At 48.7% G+C, this 20,646-nt stretch overlaps 1 protein-coding gene across 1 annotated transcript in view; it reads right to left on the bottom strand.

Annotated features, from left to right (window-relative positions):
• FBLN7 (fibulin 7) overlaps nucleotides 1–20,646 on the bottom strand; it is a 48,723-nt gene that overhangs the window by 8,530 nt on the left and 19,547 nt on the right. The window contains exons 2-3 of the mRNA XM_036874083.1: nucleotides 16,756–16,915; nucleotides 11,965–12,135 (exon numbers count right to left, since the gene is read on the bottom strand). Coding sequence (XP_036729978.1) covers nucleotides 11,965–12,135; nucleotides 16,756–16,915 — 331 coding nt within the window. The remainder of the gene's footprint in view (nucleotides 1–11,964; nucleotides 12,136–16,755; nucleotides 16,916–20,646) is intronic.

Here is a 20,646-nt window from a genome sequence, read left to right as displayed (position 1 = left end):
CTAGGATCCTGCAAGCCGAGTGGCGTGGCCAAAAAATATGATAATAATAAAATAAAATAAAAATTTAATAGGTTTTAATAGATTTCTCTCTGTGTGGTAGATTACAGGTAATTTTTGCTTATTGACAATTTTTTATACTCTTCCGTTTTTCCAAAATAAATCTTCTAATGAGAAAAAATGATTTTTTAAAACCCTCAGCCCACATCTGCTTGTTGTGAGTTCCTTAAGCCCAGTTTTAACGCACAGAGCACAGGCCGTTTCCACCAGAGAGGAAAGGTTTGTCAGTTCACTGACTTGACCACAGCATCTTGGGAAAGAAAACTGCAAGCACCTTCTTGTTGGCATAAGAGCATCCTTTCCTGCTGTGTCTACCAAGAGGGAGGAAAAGGTGCTTTGCTCCTGATGAGAACAACAGCCTTCCTGTGGGTGGGTTGGCAGGGACTTTGGCTTCTCTTCAGCCTCCTTGTAATTGGGATGTTATGTAGACGATTACATGGATTCTATTAATCGTGAAAGGACCCAGACCATCCAAATGCTGCTTATCCCTGGAGAAGGAGCCATTCCAATTCCTCAGTAACCTCAGCCTGGGGAGGGGAACCTCAGCGATCCCCCCCTCTATGTTCTGTTTTCAGATGACCGGTTTCCAGGAATGTGTCTGGAACGACACAAATGCCCCAGAGCTTGGAATTTGTTTCTGCCCATTGTCCAGCACCATCATTGCTCCCCAGCAAAGTCTGAAAGTGGGCAGATCACTAGGCTGGGAAGTTATGGGCAGAGAGCCAAAGACCGTGAACCGGAGAATCTTTTGGTTTGGCTCCGGGGCGGCGACCAGCGCCATTGTCTGTCCCCTGCTGGGCTTCCAGTGGAAGGCACTGAGTCTAGCGCACCTGGCTGCACCTGCCTGGTGTGGGTGTGGGTGTGCGTAGGGTGGGATGGAATCATTGGCTTGATAGAGGAATGCAGAGGTGCCCCGCTCCCGTCTGGATCTTGTTCCCCAGGATTTTCATTTCTAGACAGGCTCTATTCGACTCTTTATTTTTTATCTTGATACAATGTCAGGCATTCCATGGTCTGATGTCCAGTTCTGGCGCCCCATCTGTGACCTGACTGAGGTACAGTTGTCATCACATTCTTATCTGTCCAAGCTGTGGCATTTAGCTAAATGCATGGCGACTTCAGAGCTATAAAGAGGGCACTGGCAGACCTAAATAGACATTTCTCCAAGGAAAGCATACAGATGGCCAACAGGCACATGAAAAGATGCTCAACATCGCTAATAATTAGAGAAATGCAAATCAAAACTACCATGAGGTCCCACCTCACACCGGTCAGAATGGCCATCATTAAAAAGCCTACAAATAACAAATGTTTGAGAGGGTGTGGAGAAAAGGGAACGCTCCTACACTTTTCGTGGGAATGTAAATTGGTGCAGCCATTATGGAAAACAGTATGGAGGTTCCTTATGGTAGAGTTATCATATGATCAGCAATCCCACTCCTGGGCATGTATCTGGAAAAGACGAAAACTCTAATATGAAAAGATATATGCACCCCAATGTTCATAGCAGCACTATTTTTTTTTAAATTTATTTTTATTTTTTAAATTTTTGGCTGCGTCGGGTCTTTGTTGCTGCACGCGGGCTTTCGCTAGTTGCGGGGAGCGGGGGCTACTCTTCATTGTGGTGCGCGGGCTTCTCATTGTGGCGGCTTCTCTTGTTGTGGAGCACGGGCTCTAGGCGCGCGGGCTTCAGTAGTTGTTGTACGCAGGCTCAGTAGTTGTGGCTGGCGGGCTCTAGAGTGCAGGCTCAGTAGTTGTGGCGCACGGGCTTAGTTGCTCCGCAGCATGTGGGATCTTCCCGGACCAGGGATCGAACCCGTGTCCCCTGCATTGGCAGGCGGATTCCCAACCACTGTGCCACCAGGGAAGTCCCCATAGCAGCACTATTGACAATAGCCAAGGCATGGAAACAACCTAAATGTCCATCGACAGGTGAACTGATAAAGAAGATGTAGGGGCTTCCCTGGTGGCGCAGTGGTTGAGAGTCTGCCTGCCGATGCAGGGGCCACGGGTTCGAGCCCTGGTCTGGGAGGATCCCACATGCCGCGGAGCAACTGGGCCCGTGAGCCACAACTACTGAGCCTGCGCGTCTGGAGCCGTGCTCTGCAATGAGAGGCCGCGACAGTGAGAGGCCCGCGCACCACGATGAAGAGTGACCCCCGCTCGCTGCAACTGGAGAAAGCCCTCGCACAGAAACGAAGACCCAACACAGCCAAAAATAAATAAATTTATTAAAAAAAAAAAAAGATGTGGTATATAAACAATGGAGTATTACTCAACCATAAAGAAGAATGAAATATTGCCATTTGCAGCAAGGCGGATGGACCTAGAGATCATCATACTCAGTGAAGTAAGTCAGACAGAGAAAGACAAACATTATAGGATATCATTTATATGTGGTATCTAAAAAAAATAATACACATCAACTCATTTACAAAACAGAAACAGATTCACAGACATAGAAAACAAAATTATGGTTACCAAAGGGGAAAGGGATGGGGGAGAGATAAATTAGGAGTTTGGGATTAACAGAGACACACTACTATGTATAAAATAGATAAACAACAAGGTCCTACTGTATAGCACAGGGAACTATACTCAATATCTTGTAATAACCTCTAATGGAAAAGAATCTGAAAAAGTATATATATATATATGTATATATATACATATATATATACATACATATATATATATCCGAATCACTCTGCTGCATACCTGAAACTAATACAGTATTGTAAATCAACCCTACTTCAATTTAAAAAAAAAGAGGGTACTGGCAGAGACTATGGAGAGGTTGGAAAGCCAAAAGCATGGATGATAATTCCATTTTAATCTTTTTACTGAGCACTTACTGTTTCCCTGGAACTAAGCTAAGTGTTTTACATGCATGAGCTGATTTTTCCTCTTTTATTTCTGTTTCCTGTTGTTTTATCATCTTGCTTCAAATTTTCCATTTCTCCAATCACCTCATCTCTAAGGTTTTCTGATTTTTATTTATATTGTCCTTTCATAGTTTTTATCTTTTTAAAATTTCTTTCCACTTGTTTGGAAATACTAGGTTACAGTTTTCATCTTTTTTTATGGTCATGTCTTTCTGGGATTTCTTCATTGACTGTAGAGAGTTTATTCTCTGTATTTTTAGAATAATTTGTATGGAATTTGGCAAGAGTCCTTTTCTGTTACTCATATTGAGGGGAAATAAGTTTTCCCGCATAGCTTTTCTGACTTCCTGACTCTTAATCTCCCCCTTTAGTTGTTTCTCAAGGTGGCTCATGCCTTCTCTGCTCTGCCCCATCCTCTCTCTTACTTTTACCTGGACCATCCCTTTCATTTGCGCCGATTTTCCTTGTTGGGCTCAATTTGGATTCTCCTCCTATTCGAGTCTCCTCCACACTGGAGCTTTGTCCTGAGAAGTTTCCAGAGATCCTCGGGGCCAGATTGCTCCAGCCACTGAAACTTCTTGATGCAAAGGTAAACCCCACACCTGAGAAAACTGACCCAGAAAGGCCAGTACTGAGCCGGATCCCGATACAATTATTGGATTTTCAAGAAAAACTAAAAAATCCTTTGGGCATCCAGGCACAAAGACCAAGGTACTTATGATAGCAACAACAGTATCAGTTAAAACAGGAGACGTGGAAGAACACATTTAAGATACTCAAGAAAATGTGAGACAGGTATTTTATGTCCAATCCAACAGTCGTTGGGTGGTAAAGCTGTACACTTTTTGAAAGTGTAAGAACTCGGGGAATTGCCCCCCTGAGTCCCTCTTCAAGGAACTACTGGAGAGAGGTCAGCAAGAGGACGGTGATGCTTACCAAGGCTCAGCATCACAAGAAGAGAGATGACGGACAGCAGGGACTTCCCAGCAGAAGTATGTACCGCCCCTTTGCCCAAACAGTACAAAAATCTCACCAGAATCTGATCAAGCCTCTGGAGTTAGCTACCAGTTTATAAGAAATACAGAGACCCAAAACTTACAAACTTCCAGTCATAAGATAAGTACTAGGCATATAATGTACAATGTGATGACTGTGGTTAACTCTGCCGTGTAGTATATTTGAAAGGGAGTAAACCCTAAGAGTTCTCATCACAAGGGGAAAAAAAAACCGTTTTTTTTTTGTATCTGTAGGAGATGATGGATGTTAACTAAACTTCCTGTGGTAATCATTTCACAATATATGGAAGTCAAGTAGTTATGCTGTACACCTTAAACTTACACAGTGCTGTATGTCATTATATCTCAGTAAAACTGGACACACAGACAAAAGAAATGCAGGTCATGTTTAATGACCCCACAGGGATGCAGTGAGCAAGACCAAGGCTGTGGGAAACAACCCATTTTCTTCAACAAATAAACTGCAAAGGAACGGGAGACGGGGAGGAGGAGGAGTCGTCTTCTTCAAGACGACTATGGATTAAAAAGGTGTAGGAGACACATCAACCAACTGCGATGTATGGAACTTATTTGGACCCTGGTTCAAATGAAGTGTTAAAAATATGAGAGACAATTGGAGAAACGTTTACCCTGACTAGATATTTCAAGATATTAAGAGATTTGCTGTGTTGATAATTACTGGGCTATGAGTAGTTGAGAACCATTAAACTATTCTTTCTACTTTTGAATGTTTGAATTTTTCCATAATGAAAAATGCTTTAAGATTGCTTGTCTTGATGAATGGATAAAGAAGATGTGGTACATATATATACACATAATGGAATATTACTCAACCATGAAAAAGAATGAAATAATGCCATTTGCAGCTACATGGATGGACGCAGAGATTATCACACTATGGGAAGTAAGTCAGACAGAGAAAGACAAATACCACACTGTGGTGGGGGCGGGGGGCGGATGGAATGAGAGGTTGGAATTAGCAGATGGAAACTATTACATGTAGAAGGGATAAACAACACGGTCCTACTGTAGAGCACAGGGAACTACATTCAATATCCTGTAATAAACCATAATGGAAAAGAAAAAAAGCTTGCTTGTCTCGGCATTAGTTATGATTATAGAAGCAACAGAGGAATAGTTAAGTATAGAATAGCCCTTATGAGGAAGTGCTTCATAATCATTAAAAGTTATGTTTAGAAAGAAGAGTTAATGGAGATTAACTTGTGTTAATATCTACACACAGAAGATGTTGAATATGTAAAATTTGCATATATCTGCTTAGATAAAAGTCTGCAAGGAAATTCATAGTTTCTAAATATAATCCCCCATTCATTCATTCACTCACTCAAGCATTTGGTAAATCAGCCAACCAGTCAGTTTCACAGTAACTAATTATCAAGTGGCTACTATATCAAAGGTCTTTCAATTGCTGTTTAAAGGTCTCTGAGGAAAGGTCTCATGATATGAAGGCAAGGGAACTGAAGCTGTGCTCTATTCTGACTTCAAGATAAGCTTCCAGACACCAAATCCAGTGCACGACCCTGATTTTCTGCAGTCTCCCTGTGGTTTGCCTCTGCAGGCTCTTCCTGTCTCCTTTGCCCTCCTTTGTCTGGGTCCTGAGCTACTTCTTCTTCTTTTTTTTTTTTTTTTAGAGGCAGGATCTGATATGAGTTTATTTATTTCTTTATTTTTGGCTGTGTTCGGTCTTCGTTGCTGCACGCGGGCTTTCTCTAGTTGTGGCGAGCGGGGGCCACTCTTCGTTGCGGTGCGCGGGCTTCTCATTGTGGTGACTTCTCTTCTTGCAGAGCACGGGCTCTAGGCGCGTGGGCTTCAGTAGTTGTGGCAGGTGGGCTCAGTAGTTGTGGCTCACGGGCTCTAGAGCGCAGGCTCAGTAGTTGTGGTGCATGGGCTTAGTTGCTCCGCGGCATGTGGGATCTTCCCGGACTGGGGCTCGAACCCGTGTCCCCTGCATTGGCAGGCGGATTCTTAACCACTGTGCCACCAGGGGAGTCCCCTGAGCTACTTCTTTTCTCTCTCTCCCCTCTCCTCTGGGTGCTCATATCACTGTCCATGGATTTCAACACCATCATTATGCTAATATTTCCCAACTGCGTCACTCTGACCCTCCTTTGCCCTTGACACCAGACTTTACATCCAACTGTCCACCTAACTCTATTGGGAAAGGAAGTCTTTGGCCCCCCACTAGGCCTGGCACACTCCCTCAACATGAGATAAAGCATCCCCACGGCCTGTGCTGGGTTTACCACCTCGTGTGGCCACATCTTTCCCTGCTTCCTGCTCCACGAGTGCTCTTGTGTTCTGCTGCAGTTGTATGTGGATGGCCCTCAGGCACGCCCTCATCTCCAGTGTTTCAGCTTCCTTGGGGAAGTGGAGGGGCGGGGAGGAGTGTCCTTCCACTGCACGCAGGTGAGCTGCCCTGTGCAACTGCTGCTGAGAGAGACCCACCCGCCCTGGGGGACGGGCGCCCATGGCTGGAGCTGGTCTTGCTCTGTCTACTCTGCGTGAGGACGGCGTTGCTCCAGCCAGGGCCTGACCGCTTTGTGTTTTCCTTGGCGACTCCAACACCGAGATGCCGTGGGCAGAAAGTGCTTGGAGCCTCGCTGGGACTGGTAACCAGGGCACGGTACTGTGCCCGATGGTCTCTGCGGGTTGAATGTATGGATCTCTACTGGGACGTTGCACAGACATGCTAACGTGACCAAAATGGAATTCGGATCAACGACCCACACACAGGTTGTTTAAAACAAACCTACCGGGCTTCCCCGGTGGCGCAATGGTTGAGAATCTGCCTGCCAATGCAGGGGACACGGGTTCGAGCCCTGGTCTGGGAAGATCCCACATGCCGCGGAGCAACTAGGCCCGTGAGCCACAACTACTGAGCCTGCGCGTCTGGAGCCTGTGCTCCGCAACAAGAGAGGCCGCGATAGTGAGAGGCCCGCGCACCGCGATGAAGAGTGGCCCCCGCTTGCCGCAACTAGAGAAAGCCCTCGCACAGAAACGAAGACCCAACACAGCCAAAAAAAAATAGATAAATTAATTAATTAAAAAAAAAACCCTACCTATTTACATTCCCACCAAGAGAAAAAAGAATAAAATAATGCCAGTTGCAGCCACATGGATGGACCTAGAGATGATCATACAAAGTGAAGTCAGACAGAGAAAGACAAATATTACATGATATCACTTACATGTGGAATCTGAAAAAATAATACAAATCAACTCACAAAACAGAAACAGACTCACAGACATAGAAAACAAAATTATGATTACGAAAGGGGATACGGGAAGGAAAGGGATAAATGAGGAGTTTGGGATTAGCAGATACACATTAGTACATATAAAATAGATAAACAACAAGAATTTACTGTATAACACAGGGAACTGTATTCAGTATCTTGCAATAACCTGTAATGGAAAAGAATCTGAAGCCGTACATCTGAAACTAACACAGTGTTATAAATGAACTATAATGAAATAAAAACAACAACCCAAAACAAACCTACATCTGTCGCTGGGTCTTCATGGTCTCATGCACCCTGTCTGGGAGTCTGGGAGCCCCGCCTTCTCTTCCTGCTCACATCCCACGTGGGATAAGTTCCATCAGTTCTGTCTCCAAGTTTACTTGCAATCTCCCCTGCTGTATCTCTCCCCTGGACCTGCTAACAGGCACCTAAGTGGTTTCCCAGCGTCCATCTCTTCTCGTCACCTCCAGTGCATCTCTACACAACAGCAATACGCCCATCCAATCAGCACAGCCCTCTTCTTAAACCTGCTTATTGTGCTAGATCTAAAACCCCACCGACAGCACGGCCCCTATGGCTACAAGAGCTGGCCTCTGAGCCTCTCCACCTGGACTCACTAACTCTCAGCTCACACGCTGCTCCAGCAACAAGGATCTATATTTTATATTTTCGTTTCCTCAAACATGCCAAATCCTTCCCTTTGTCAGGGCCTTTGCATGTGTCACTCCCTCTTCCTGGAACGGCGTCCTCCTCGTGCCGCCCGTTAGTGACCGTCATCACACGGCTGGATCCCGCTCATCCTTTCAGTTTTTGTCACCGCCTTAGAGCGACCCTCAACTGTCCCTCACCCCATGGGATTTATTCCCAGTCCCTTGTTAGATCCCTTTGAAGCACCCACCACAAATGTCGATTTGTCGACCTTTGTGTTTGGTGACCTGTCTTGCCTACACCTTGGAGTGTGAGCCCTGCGAGGCTGGGCAGTGTCTGTTAGATTCAGCATTGAATCCCTAACACGGTGCTTTGTGCATAGCTGGTACCCAGTGAAAACTGGTTGAATGAATGGATGAATGAAGGTTTAAAAAAAGGGAGGGTGGGGATGACGAATGAAAACAATTCTTTTTTTCCCAGCATGGCGGTAAGGGACAAGGGTATTTATTTCTCTGGTGTTGTTTTTTGGTTACCCATGTTGTCAAAGGGACGAGGTCTGTGGCTATGATTTCCTCAATTCAGGAAGCTTCAAATCTTAAAAACATGCTCTTCTGAGTAAGAAGGGAAAAAGGGAACTAATCCAGGAAGCTCAATGGCTGTTTTCCATCCTGGAGCTCTGGAACCTACCTCTGCCCACTGCGTTTCTTAATGGTATAATTATGTGTCATTTCCTTCCATGCCAACTTGTGTTCATCACCTTCTTTCCAAGCAGTTGCCCGGATATGGGGTGAGGGGCAATTATTAAAGCACTGCCAAATTCTTCAGTGACACTGACCTTTTGGGTCTTGAGATAAATTCCCTGTAAGTAAGAAGATGATTTCCCCCCTGTGGTCACACCCACAGTGACTACAAGACTCCTGACGTGGACGAGTGGTAGCTGCTGATAGGATTCTGGGGCCACTCCGAGGCGGGGGAAGGGGAGCCCTGGATTGTTGAACTCCAGCCCGTGTCCTGCCCATACCCTCAGTGCTGTCCCAACTGGTCACCAAATAGCAGGTAGAAGCACTACTTCTCCTTCTTGACAGGCTTGGGTGGCCCCCCTTTGAGGCTCCTGCTAGAGACAGCATCCATTAATCGAATAAATTCCTGCCCAGAACAGAACTGTCCGTCAGGCACCGTCCACTCACATGGAGAGCGGTCATGTCCAATAGCTGGTTGGGCACCTTGGTCGTGACATATGAGTGTTTTTGTTTCATCACCACCCGACGGTGAACTCCATGCCCAGCTTACACTTAAACTGTAAGATGAAAAATGTCCCTCTAAGATCTCAGTGTGGACTGGTCACCACCTCGTTCCCTGAGCCACTGCTTGTCAGGTTTTTATATAGTAAATGTGGCCCTCGTAGAAGTCCAGGGTGGGTTACAGCAAGCCGTCCTCGGGCACGGAGGTCAGGGAAGAAGGACCAGTGGGCAGAGAGGAGGCTGGGGGAGAGGGGAGGCCAAGAACACACAGCGAATCTGGAATGAGCTGGGAAGTTCAAGGTGGAGAATGAGGAGTACCTTGCTGGACAATGGGAAAGACCAGTAGACTTGCTGGTCACGCTTGGCAGTGGTCCTCCAGGGAAGGTGACCTCCACATCTCAGGAGAGGGACTGCTCGGTGAGACTGGGTGCCCTGATGTTTGTCAGGGCTGGCTCGACCTTCCCAAAATGTCAGTGTAGGGGAAGGTATCTCACCTGGCCATGCCCTACTGTTGGCTTACACCTGGCAGCCCTTCTGACTGGTTAGGGCCCAAATACATCAGCGCTTCAAAACGTTCAATATCCTTTTTGCTTCTGGCAGTGGCAAAAACCAATAAAGCGGTGTTTCTCAAAATTCAGTTAATGTCAGAATCGTACGAAAAATGCAGATTTCCCAAGTCTCATCCATAAAGATCTCACCCAACTCGGTAGACCTGTTGAGGCCTCAGAGCCTGTGTTTCACAAGCTTTCTGGGTGACTCTGGAGCACCTGAAAGTTTGGGAACCGCAGCACACAGGCCACAATGCAGTAGGGCTCTGTTTTCCATCAGGGGGGTCCTGCTGCAGGGAGGTGAGGTGCTAATACATAATTAACACATGCAAGGTCAAGAGGGCAGCTGGCAGACACGCCCAGGATCCTCTGGGAAGGCATCCTAGTCAGGCTGGTAAGATGACACCCGGCTGCTTTGGGTCCCAACTTTGTCAAGCAACAACGTATTCCTTTGTTCCTGAGCCTCTGGTGTTTCTTACTTATCTGCCTAAATATGCATTTTTCAGCTGTCTTCTCCTTCGAGCCCATCTTTTCATTTAAACCACATGATGCTCACTGTAAATGTGTATCACCACTGTGGGCTGAATACGGATAAGACCTGAGCAAGAAAGAAAACTTGCACTTGGGTAAAACGTGCTTGCCCACAGCACCGCCGGGGGAGCATGGGCTGGTGCCACCCTTGTGAAGAGCAGCATGGCAGCACTTGGTCCAAAGGAAATGAGCGTGCAACCAACTGCCCCCCAACTCCAGCCCCATATACAGGGCCCAGAGACAAAGAGAGGGGATCAGAAGACCTTGTCAGCACTGTTTGTGGTGGTGGGGAGGAGACTACCATCTGGGTGTCCATGACAGGAGTACAACAGGTGAGATGTGCCCACACCTCATGGAAGTTGGTGGGACCATCAGAGGCACCTGGATGCTCCGAGGAAGAAATCAACTGGGGTCAGTAACTCAATCTGTAAGTTAAAAATACAGACGCCCAAAGCAATGACAATGAAATGCTGTTGTGGTCCCACCTCTGCTACCATAGTTCAGCACACATAAGGTGCTTTTCCTGGATGGAGATCTTTCAGGGTCAAGGGTAAATCCAGATACTGGCATTTCCCCCGGTGTGTCTGCAGGTCATGTGGCTTGATTTCCTGGCTGGTTCCCAGATAAGTCTGAGAGCTGGTACCTGTCATCAACCTTTGAATCACTGTTCTTCCCAGGAGGGGGAAACAGAAGTCTAGGTCCATGAATGTGGTGCTGGTCGCCCTGTGCTTCTCATATCAACCTACACTCGTCTTCAGAGATGGCCTCTTTTTTTGTTTTTTAACATTTAAAAAAATATTTTATTTATTTATTTGGCTGGCCCAGGTCTTAGTTGCGGCAGGCGGGCTCCTTAGGTGTGACATGTGAACTCTTAGTTGCAGCATGCATGTGGGATCTAGTTCCCTGACCAGGGATCGAACTCGGGCCCCCTGCATTGGGAGTGTGGAGTCTTAACCACTGCACCACGAGGGAAGTCCCGAGATGGTCTGTTTTCTGATGTTCCTTTATATTTTCAAGTTATTTATGCATTTGAAGTCCTCTCCATACTACTCTTGACAATGGACTTATTTATGTAATATTTGCGTTTTCCCCTTCAATGCTTGGGCTAAAATCGTGGACATTCTGCCCCAGCAGATGTCCCGTGAATCCTGTTCTGAAAATGAACAGGATATCCGTGATATTTTGACCATATACTTTTAAAAAGCCAACAAATTATGCGTGCCAAGAAAGTACTGTTTTCAAGCTTAGCACAGAGAAAAGAAGCCTTTTCATGCCTCCCTCTCATCCCAATGGTCTCTCCTGGAGCCTGTCTCCGCCAAGTCCCAAAGCAGTCACAAAGGACACCTGAGAAATTTCCTCAACCCTACAGATCACCAAGAGGCTCGCCAATAAACTACAGCCCCAGAACAAAGCAGCCCAAAGGAGGAACATTTCCCTGTAGTACCACTTCTTGCCCCTCCCCTAACCCACAGAAGACTTCTTCCCCAACTCTGGGGTCAGAGTGTATGGTATGAATCAGTTCAGCCTGTTCCCCAGCTGTGTGGCCTTGGGCAAGATCCTTCACCTCTCTGTGCCTCAATTTCCCCATATGCAAAACAAGAAGACTAAATCGTTGGGAGGGTCTGGCGAGGGTTCTGTAGATAGAGGCCAGCCCAAGCCAGGCTGTGGTCATCAGACACTCTGGCTGCTGTTCTGCGGTTGAGGAATCAGGCAGCAAAGTGTCCCCCGGAATGACCCTTCCCATCTGGCAGGCCCCTGGGGAGGAAGGACCGTACCTCTACAGCGGGGCTGCTCTCCTGTCCAGGTGCCGTTGGGAAGACACACCACGCTGCTGGGCCCAACCAGCCGGAAGCCAGCGTTGCAGGTAAAATGGACTTCGTGATCCACTAAGTACTTGCTCCCAAACTTTCTGCCATCCGGAGGGGTGCTCAGAGCAGGGCAGGAAACTGTAAGGAAAAAAAGAAGGCCCACAGCCGTTTAGACATCACTCTGGATTACACGGCTTCTCACCCGCAGTGCCCTGGGGTTGAGTGCCTGCTCCGGGCTGTGCACTGGGCTGCACCTTTTATTTTTTCTTATTTTTTGGCCACACCGCGCAGCTTGCGGGATCTTAGTTCCCCAAGCAGGGATCGAACCCGGGTCCCCAGCAGTGGAAGCACAGAGTCCTAACCACTGAACTGCCAGGGAATTCCCTGGGCTGCACATTTTACATACCACATGTCACCAAACCCTCAAAGCACTCTTGGGCACAGGTAATGCATGCCCGCTTGGTGACAGATGAGGAGACCGCAGCTCACAGACTCCCAGGGTCGTGGGCAGGGCCTGGCAGCCTGGGAGGGTGGGAGCTGGGACCCCCCCACAGGGCCCACCCTCTCGCTCTGCTCTCTCAGAGCCCCAGCCGTCCCCAGGGATTCCTTGGTTCTCCTGAAGAGGCTGGGCTCAGCCCCACCTCCAGGCCTTGGCTTTTGCCCTTCTCTCTGCCTGGAATGTTCTTTCCCCAGAACTGCCCATCTTTGGCTGCTTCTCACTCTCCAAGTCTTGACCTGAATGCCCTCCACCTCCCAGAGGGTTCTCTAACCACCATGTTCTGCTAAAACCTCCCCTGTGAGCTCACTTTGCTTTCTTCTAGCATGTGTAACTGTTGGCATTATCTTATTGACGTGTTTGTTTCCACGTTTGTTGTCAGTTTCTCCCTCAGAACGCAGCTCCAGAGGGCAGGGACCTCGCCCAGCCTCCTGTCCCTGCTGTATCCCGGCACCAGCCCAGTGTCTGGCACATAATGAGTGCCCAGTAAATAATTCTTGACCGAATGAATGAGTGAAAAATTGTTTACTGGGTTCTTACCATCTGCCAGGCACCATATTAGGAGTTTGACACTGAGTGAACAAAACAGATGAAACCCAGCTCTCGGGAAGCCCCCTTCCAGCAGGCGAGACACGTGATAAGCAAGATCCACAAGCAAATGGCAAGGAGTGACAAGAGGTGACAAGTGTCATGTAGAAAATAAAGTAGGGAATAGTGCTGGGGATGCCAGAGGAGGGCTCAATTTGGGTATGGTGGCCGGGGAGGTCTCCCTGGGACAAAAAGTTGAATGAGGTGAAGGCATGACCATGCAGATATCTGGGGAGGACAGAGGGATCAAGGCGGTGCAAAGGCCCTGAGGTGGGTGTGTGCCCGGCAGGTCTGAGGAATGTCCAGGAGACCACCGTGGCTGCAGTGGAGTGGATGAGCTGGACAGTAGTTGCGGATGAAACCAGAGAGGCGTCAGGGAGCGACATAGAGCAGTGTCACATGGCATAGAAAAGGAAAGAAAAGGCCACATAACTGGCTCTCGACATGAGATGGGGCCGCTGGAGGGTCTGAGGAGAGGCAGGAAGTGACCAACCTGTACACAAACAGCATCACTCTGGCTGCAGCTTGAGTGCAACGTCCAGTGCGAGAGAGGACAGAGAGGGAGGTAGAAGCCAGGGGCAGGATGAAGGTGGCTCAGCCCAGGGTGGGAGCAGGGAGCCAGGAGAGATGGCTTCAACCCTGGCTGTGCTGTGAAGGCAGAAGCAACCAGACTTCCTGAAGGACCACCGTGGGCTGGAGAGAGAGGGGAGACGCTCCCCGTTCCTCCTCCACCTGCAGCAGAGCGCCACGCGTGGTCCACGCTTGTCTAAAGGGAGAGCGTCCCGAGTTGTGACAGGTTGGGTTTGGATTTAGCTGAGCTGGAAATTCAGAGCCACTTCTAACACGTTTTAAAGTAGGTTCCAAGTGTCATTTGTAAAACTATTTTCAGGGGTTTAGACAGATGAACACGAAGCTATTGCTTCAGCTGTGTAGGTTGTAGCGCGTGATGGAGGATCGCTCAGCATCCCCCTCGAGGGGGGCACCTGCCCACACGTCACTCTGGGGGCACTGGGCAGCCACCTGCGGCTCTGCCCCAAATCCCACCTGTGTCCTGGGAGAAGGGCAGGAGCTGGCCCACCCCCCGAGGACTCTCAGTGCCCTTTGGTTACTGGGGAACACCTGACCATGCTGTGTCACCTTCCTTTATGAACCTCCAAGTGGGTACCTGTGGTAATGACCTTGTGAGCAGGAAGCCAGGATGAGCCCACAACGCAATGCTTGGGCGCTCCCAGCTCGCTGTCTCGGTCCCTGTAAATACACAACTTTATATTTCTCTCTGAAAAATCTACTACTGCATTGTGCTGAAAAGGATTCAAAATGCTTTGGGGGAAAGGAGTAGGGTCTCTTTGGGGAAGAGAAATCTTTAAAACCCTCAAAAAAGAAAACCTATCTGCTGGAGCAACTCACAGGTAAGTGGTGCCAGACTGGATGGAGTCAACATCTCCATACAGCTCCATAAATGTCAGTAGACTTAATGAAATGGATACATATTAATTACAAATCAATTTGCAGGGACTTCCCTGGCGGTCCAGTGGTTAAGACTTCGCCTTCCAATGCAGGGCTTGTGGGTTTGATTCCTGGTCGGGGAGCTAAGATCCCACATGCCCCGTGGCCAAAAAAACCAAGACATAAAACAGAAGCAGTATTGTAACAAATTCAATAAAGACTTTAAAAATGGTCCACATCAAAACATCTTAAAAAAAAATAATAATAATAGCAAGCACTTCCCAAATGGGAGCCGAAGGTTTCTGTTGGGTGGAAAGACATGCCCCTTGGCTGGTTCATTTCATCATGATCGTGTCTTGGTGAGTCTACAGGGCCACAGGGAAGCTGTCTACACCTTCCCAAAGGAGGACAACATGTAAGAATGAGCTTGGCAGTGAAGCAATCCTGGCGATTTGGGAACATGATTGGAATGAGGGGCCGAGATAAGCCCTAAAGCTGATGGATTGTGATGTCCCTAGGAAAACAGGAGGGAGAAACTTAGAACACAAGCCAGAAAGAGGAAGGCCAAGAATTTTCCAGGACTAGAAATTATTCTTCCTGACTGCCTGCAAATGCCCTTCTGAAAAAAAAAGGAAAAGATAATTTTCCCACTACGTGCAGTTTGATCTGGAGCAAGCTTCTGGTTTCCCCCGTCCCCTGTGTGGCGCCCCCCCTCCCCTGCAGGCAGTCCTGACAGCTGCCAGCCCCATGTCCAACACACAAGAGAGACAGAACGCATGACAGCAACTCTTGAAAAAGAGATTTGGCCACTCTGAAAAATCTTGTATGGTTCAGAGAAGAAAGACCTTGAACCTGGTGACAAGAGGATTAGTAATTTAACCATAGCTACCTTTCTGTATATACTCGTGGACAGGGACCTCTAACATGGACAGAGCAGTTGTAGAAATTATCTCCTGCAGGCTCTTCTTGGAAACTTCCAGAAACGGCAGGAGCTCTGATCCCATGAAAACAGAAAGGATCTGTGTGGGTGAACCTCTAGCAGAAAACAAAGTCACCAGAGCTGGGACCCACTACTGCTAACTCACTTCTCTTGGCCTCAGTTTCCCCATCTGCAGCAGAAGGAAGGATGCCCTGCCTGCCTCTCGGAGTCCGGCTGCGATGAGCCCCACCAAAGGCTGGGGCCTCTTGGCGCCTTGGAAAGTGTGAGGGCTTTGGCCGGCAGGTCTAGTTCTGCACCCGTGGAGCCAAGGAAAACAGGAGTCGACTCAGGGCTGTGGAGACTCTGGATTTGCTACCACAGTCGCTGAAAAGGTAGGAAATCCAACTCAGGAAACTTCATCTCACACCACAAAGAAGGCTCTTGAGAAATGTGTCTTAAGTGAGTAAATGATGTCAGATATTCCGTAGGTTCACGACTCAGAACAAACATACAACCTTCCCCCTGACCCCCATCAATCATCCTGAGGAGAGGCCAGAGGAAACCCAGCCGCCCACCCCCGGGCCTTGACAGCATGGAAGCCGTCACTGGGACAACCAGGAAAAGACCCAGAGTCTGTCAGTGCCCTACCCCCCAGGGGAAGGGGTCTGGGGGGCCCCCAGTAACCTCACCAGACAAACGGGACTTGCCCTCAGCAGCCCCTCCATCCCACCCCACCGCACTAACGGGGGGCTCCTGGAGGAGGGAGGACTAGTGTTCATGCCTGGAAAACGGAAGCCAATGTTGGTTCATAGGCTGTACCCGGCGGGTCACACGAGTGCGGGATGCTGATGGTGGGAAGGCCGTGTGGGTTCGGGAGGGCGTGTGTGGGACCTCTCTGTGCTTTCCATTCAGTGTTGCCGTGAACTGACAACTGCTCAAAAAAATAGTCTATTAAATTAAAAAAAAAAAAAAAAGGAACTACCTAGGGTCCACCTGGATAGGGAAAGGGAAGGGAGAAGCAGCTGATGCTGTGAAAGTGGTGCCTTTCGACAATTCTCTGGAGACGCTATGCAGACGTGAGGGTTGCTGAGCCTGGAACGAAAAGGTCTAAGAGGAAATGGGTGCCACGCAGATGATGGGGGCAGACGGCTGACGGACGCCTTCTTCACACACTCCTACCCTCCAGCCCCAGACAGAAGCGGAGGCAGGGGAAGGCCCGCGACTCAATCCACTGCGAACCCTGGCCAGGCAAGGGAGATCGGGGCGGGGAGAGGACCCCGGGGCCCGGGGTGGGGACTTGGGGACCCACCTGGGGGCGTGTCCGGGCCCGCTCTGCTCACAGAGCTCTGCAGCGCCACCAGCCGGCTCTTCATGTGACGGACGCCCTCGGCGAAGCGTGTCTCCTGGCCCTTCAGCAGCTGCTGCAGCTGGCGGATGGCCGAGAGGAGTTGCTGTTTGTTGGGACAGTTCTGGGGAGAGAGAGAATCACCACCACCAGCAGTATGGGGACTGCTTCAGTCCCGTCCTCCTTCCGTGGGCTTCCAGAAGTCACCCGGCCCCTGGGCCCAAACACCCTGGAGAGTCACCGAGCACCAGGTAAAAGTGGCCCCATCAGACGTCCCGACATCTGTCGGGTTAGGTCACCAAAAGGCGGCCTCAAGTGCACGTTAACGGAGGCCCAGTTCCCCCCTCAGCGAAAACAAAAGTCCCATTTTCAGAGCGCAGGGCCGAAGCGATGGCTCTAGTGATTGGGTGGTGGAACAGTTACCTGAACGCAATGTGCCTTATATCAGCGGTCTTACCCCAAAGAACCCCCGCCCCCCCCCCCCAATTCTTCACTTTAAGTTAATGCTCTGAAATCTGGGCCTCAGGGAACCTTTTTTTTCTTTCTCCCTTGGATTTTTTTTTTTTTTTCTCTTGGGTATTTTTCACAGCAGATGGATGATAAAACATATAAAACAGGCAAAACAGGGATCCCCAATGGTTCTTTTTTTTAATATATAAATTTATTTATTTATTAATTATTTTATTTTTGGCTGTGTTGGGTCTTCGTTGCTGCGCGCGGGCTTTCTCTAGTTGCGGCGAGCGGGGGCTACTCTTCGTTGCGGTGCGTGGGCTTCTCATTGCGGTGGCTTCTCTTGTTGCGGAGCACGGGCTCTAGGCACGTGGGCTTCAATAGTTGTGGCACGCGGGCTCAGTAGTTGTGGCTCGCGGGCTCTAGAGCGCAGGCTCAGTAGTTGTGGCACACGGGCTTGGTTGCTCCGCGCCATGTGGGATCTTCCCGGACCAGGGCTCGAACCCGTGTCCCCTGCACTGGCAGGCAAAGTCTTAACCACTGCACCACCAGGGAAGCCCCCCCAGTGGTTCTTATACTTTCAAAAATCTAACAGGGCAAATAAGAAAAAACTCAGTAGAGTTAAAGAAGCATTCACTAGAAGTCAACACGGAGTTCTGACAATTTTTAAAAACCTTAAAAAATAGAAGAAGGAGGCTTGTGTTTATTCTGATAAAGACTAACTTAAAGCAATACCCAGCATCATGCTTAGTGATAAAAATCTGAAGGTTTCTGATCCTAATTGCCTTTAAGAGCCAGGAAATGAACAGGAGGAAAGGAGAGGTGAATACAGTGGGCAGTGATAGGACCATGGCCGTGGCTCACATGGGCGTTGTGTGTTACCTCAGCATAGCCTGGTCCAACCTGACTCATACGACCTGCACGGAACAAAGGAGAGCAGAATGGTGGTTTTCTCTAGGGATAGGCTTGCGGATCACTTTTTATTTTATTTTTTCTACTTATTTTTTTTCTACAATGATTATTAGTTTTATAATTAGAAAAAAATGTCTAAAAGTCAGCAGGCGGCAGGCAGGCATGTGGCCTCTGCAGCCTGGGTGGCTTCCAGCTTCGCCAATGGAGCACTGCCACCGCGGTGGAAACAGAGCTGCAGCCTCTCTCCCAGGGAGGCTGCCAGGCCGCTGCACCTTGGAGATTTCACCAAACAGATGACTCACTGGCCTGGTTCAATGGATGCTTTTGACAAAGCTGAATCCCCAGTTGCCCCTGGAGCTCGTTAAACCATGGGGGCTCCTTGGCCTCCACCCTAACCAGGGCCTGACGGCGCCTGGCCCCAAACGCAATTTCTGGGAAGGGAAGTTCTGTTTGTTTTCCTTCTTCTTCCCTTGTTGCGGCCCTTCCCACGCAGGTTCTGGGCACCTGGGCAGTGAGCTCCTGCAGTCCCCTACCTGCCCAGCACAGCACAGCAATCCACCCCGTCCTGATTTCCCACACCCATCTCCCTTCCCTTTATTTATTTAATTCTTTTTTAAAGATTCCTTTTTTTTTTTTTTTTTTGATGTGGACCATTTTTCAAGTCTTTATTGAATTCGTTACAATACTGCTTCTGTTTTATGTTTTGGTTTTTTTGGCCACGAGGCATGTGGGATCTTACCTCCCTGACCAGGAATTGAATCTGCACCCCCTGCACTGGAAGGTGAAGTCTTAACCACTGGACCGCCAGGGAAGTCCCCTCCCTTCCCTTAAAAAAAATAAAAAAGAGCCGCTTTCAGAGATGGCTTCGTGGCTCATGTGTGATTCACATTTCTGAAGTTCCTCATAGTTTACAAAGCTACTTCCTACTTCTAAGAAGACTACTGGCTCGCAGCAACCCTGGGTGAAGAAGGCCTGGGATTGTCTCTATTTCACAGTCAAGGTACAGAGGCTGAGAGTCAGGTGACTTGTCCCAAACCATGTGGCTCATGAGCGGTAGAGCCAGGCTGGGGGCCTGCTGACTACCGCCCCAGTGCCCCCGCCAAGCAGTCCGTGCCCCAGTGGCTGCCTTATGCCCTAGGGCATTTCACAAATGCCCTTGTGTGGTGAATGGTCTTATTGATTAATCTGCACTAGGGACTGATAACTCTGTGACCCAAGCAAAATATCCCACAGGAGTGGGTTTCTGACTCCCATCTAGACTTCAGGTTGGGGAGGAAGGGCAGTGGGGACAGGAAGTGGGGAGGGGTGGAGGAGACAATCTCACACACTGAACCAGGCCAGCAGTTGCCTCCAGGGCGTGATAGCTGGGAGCCGGCTGTCCCAGGGGACAGGGAAGGGCTAAGTTTTGAAGTAGGGGACAAGAGATCAATGCCAAGGCCTCTGCCGGGAACCTGGGGGTGGGGACATGGGGCTCCAGTCAGTACAGAAAGAAGGGCAGCGGGAGTGGAGCGAACGGGGCCTCTGGGCAGTCAAGTGAGTCGAACCCCAGTGCTCCTGGGTCCCGGCAAACAGTCTTCTGCTTGCGGTGGCGCTGCCCCCGAGCCCTCCTTACCCCTGCACCGTGGGTGGCAGGCACCAGTGGCTTTTCCTCAAGGTGCTCGTTACAGGTGAGATGTGCTCATCTCTCCAATCACAGTGGAAAAACCTTCCAGATCAAGCACACTAAGGCCACATCCCGGTGGGGAAGGAGGGGGAAGGGTGGTGGGCGGACTTGCTGAGGGAAAGTCAGGAAATCTCCATCCTTGCCTCTGACCTCACTGGAGTGATTCTAACAGAACAAAGTGTTAGAAAATCCTTGTGAGCCCAGAAATAAACCCATGCATATATGGTCAATTAATTTATGACCAAGGAGCCAAGAATATACAATGGCAAAAGGACAGTCTCTTCAATAAATGGTGCTGGGAAAAACTAGACAGTAACAGGCAAAAGAACGAAACTAGACCTCTCTCTTAACATCATACAGAAATCCACTCAAATTAGATGGAAGACTTGAACATAAGACCTGAAACCATAAAACTCCTAGAAGAAAACACAGGCAGTAAGATCTTTGACTTCAGTCTTGGCAATGATTTTTTGGATTTGACACCAAGAGCAAAGGCAACAAAAGAGAAAATAAACAAGTGAAACTAAATCAAACTGAAAAGCTTCTACATAGCGAAGGAAACCATCAGCAAAATGAAAAGGCAACCTACAGAATGGGAGAAAATATTTGCAAGTCATCTGCAAAATATCTGATAAGGGGTTAATATCTAAAAATATACAAAGAACTCATACAACTCGATAACAAAAAATAAGAAACAAACAAACAAACAAAAATCTGATTTAAAAATGGGCAGAGGGGCTTCCCTGGTGGCGCAGTGGTTGAGAATCTGCCTGCCAATGCAGGGGACACGGGTTCGAGCCCTGGTCTGGGAAGATCCCACATGCCGCGGA

This window comes from Balaenoptera musculus, chromosome 13 (genome assembly GCF_009873245.2).
Source record: "Balaenoptera musculus isolate JJ_BM4_2016_0621 chromosome 13, mBalMus1.pri.v3, whole genome shotgun sequence".
Lineage (NCBI taxonomy): Eukaryota > Metazoa > Chordata > Mammalia > Artiodactyla > Balaenopteridae > Balaenoptera > Balaenoptera musculus.
This window is presented reverse-complemented; position numbering and strand designations above follow the sequence as displayed.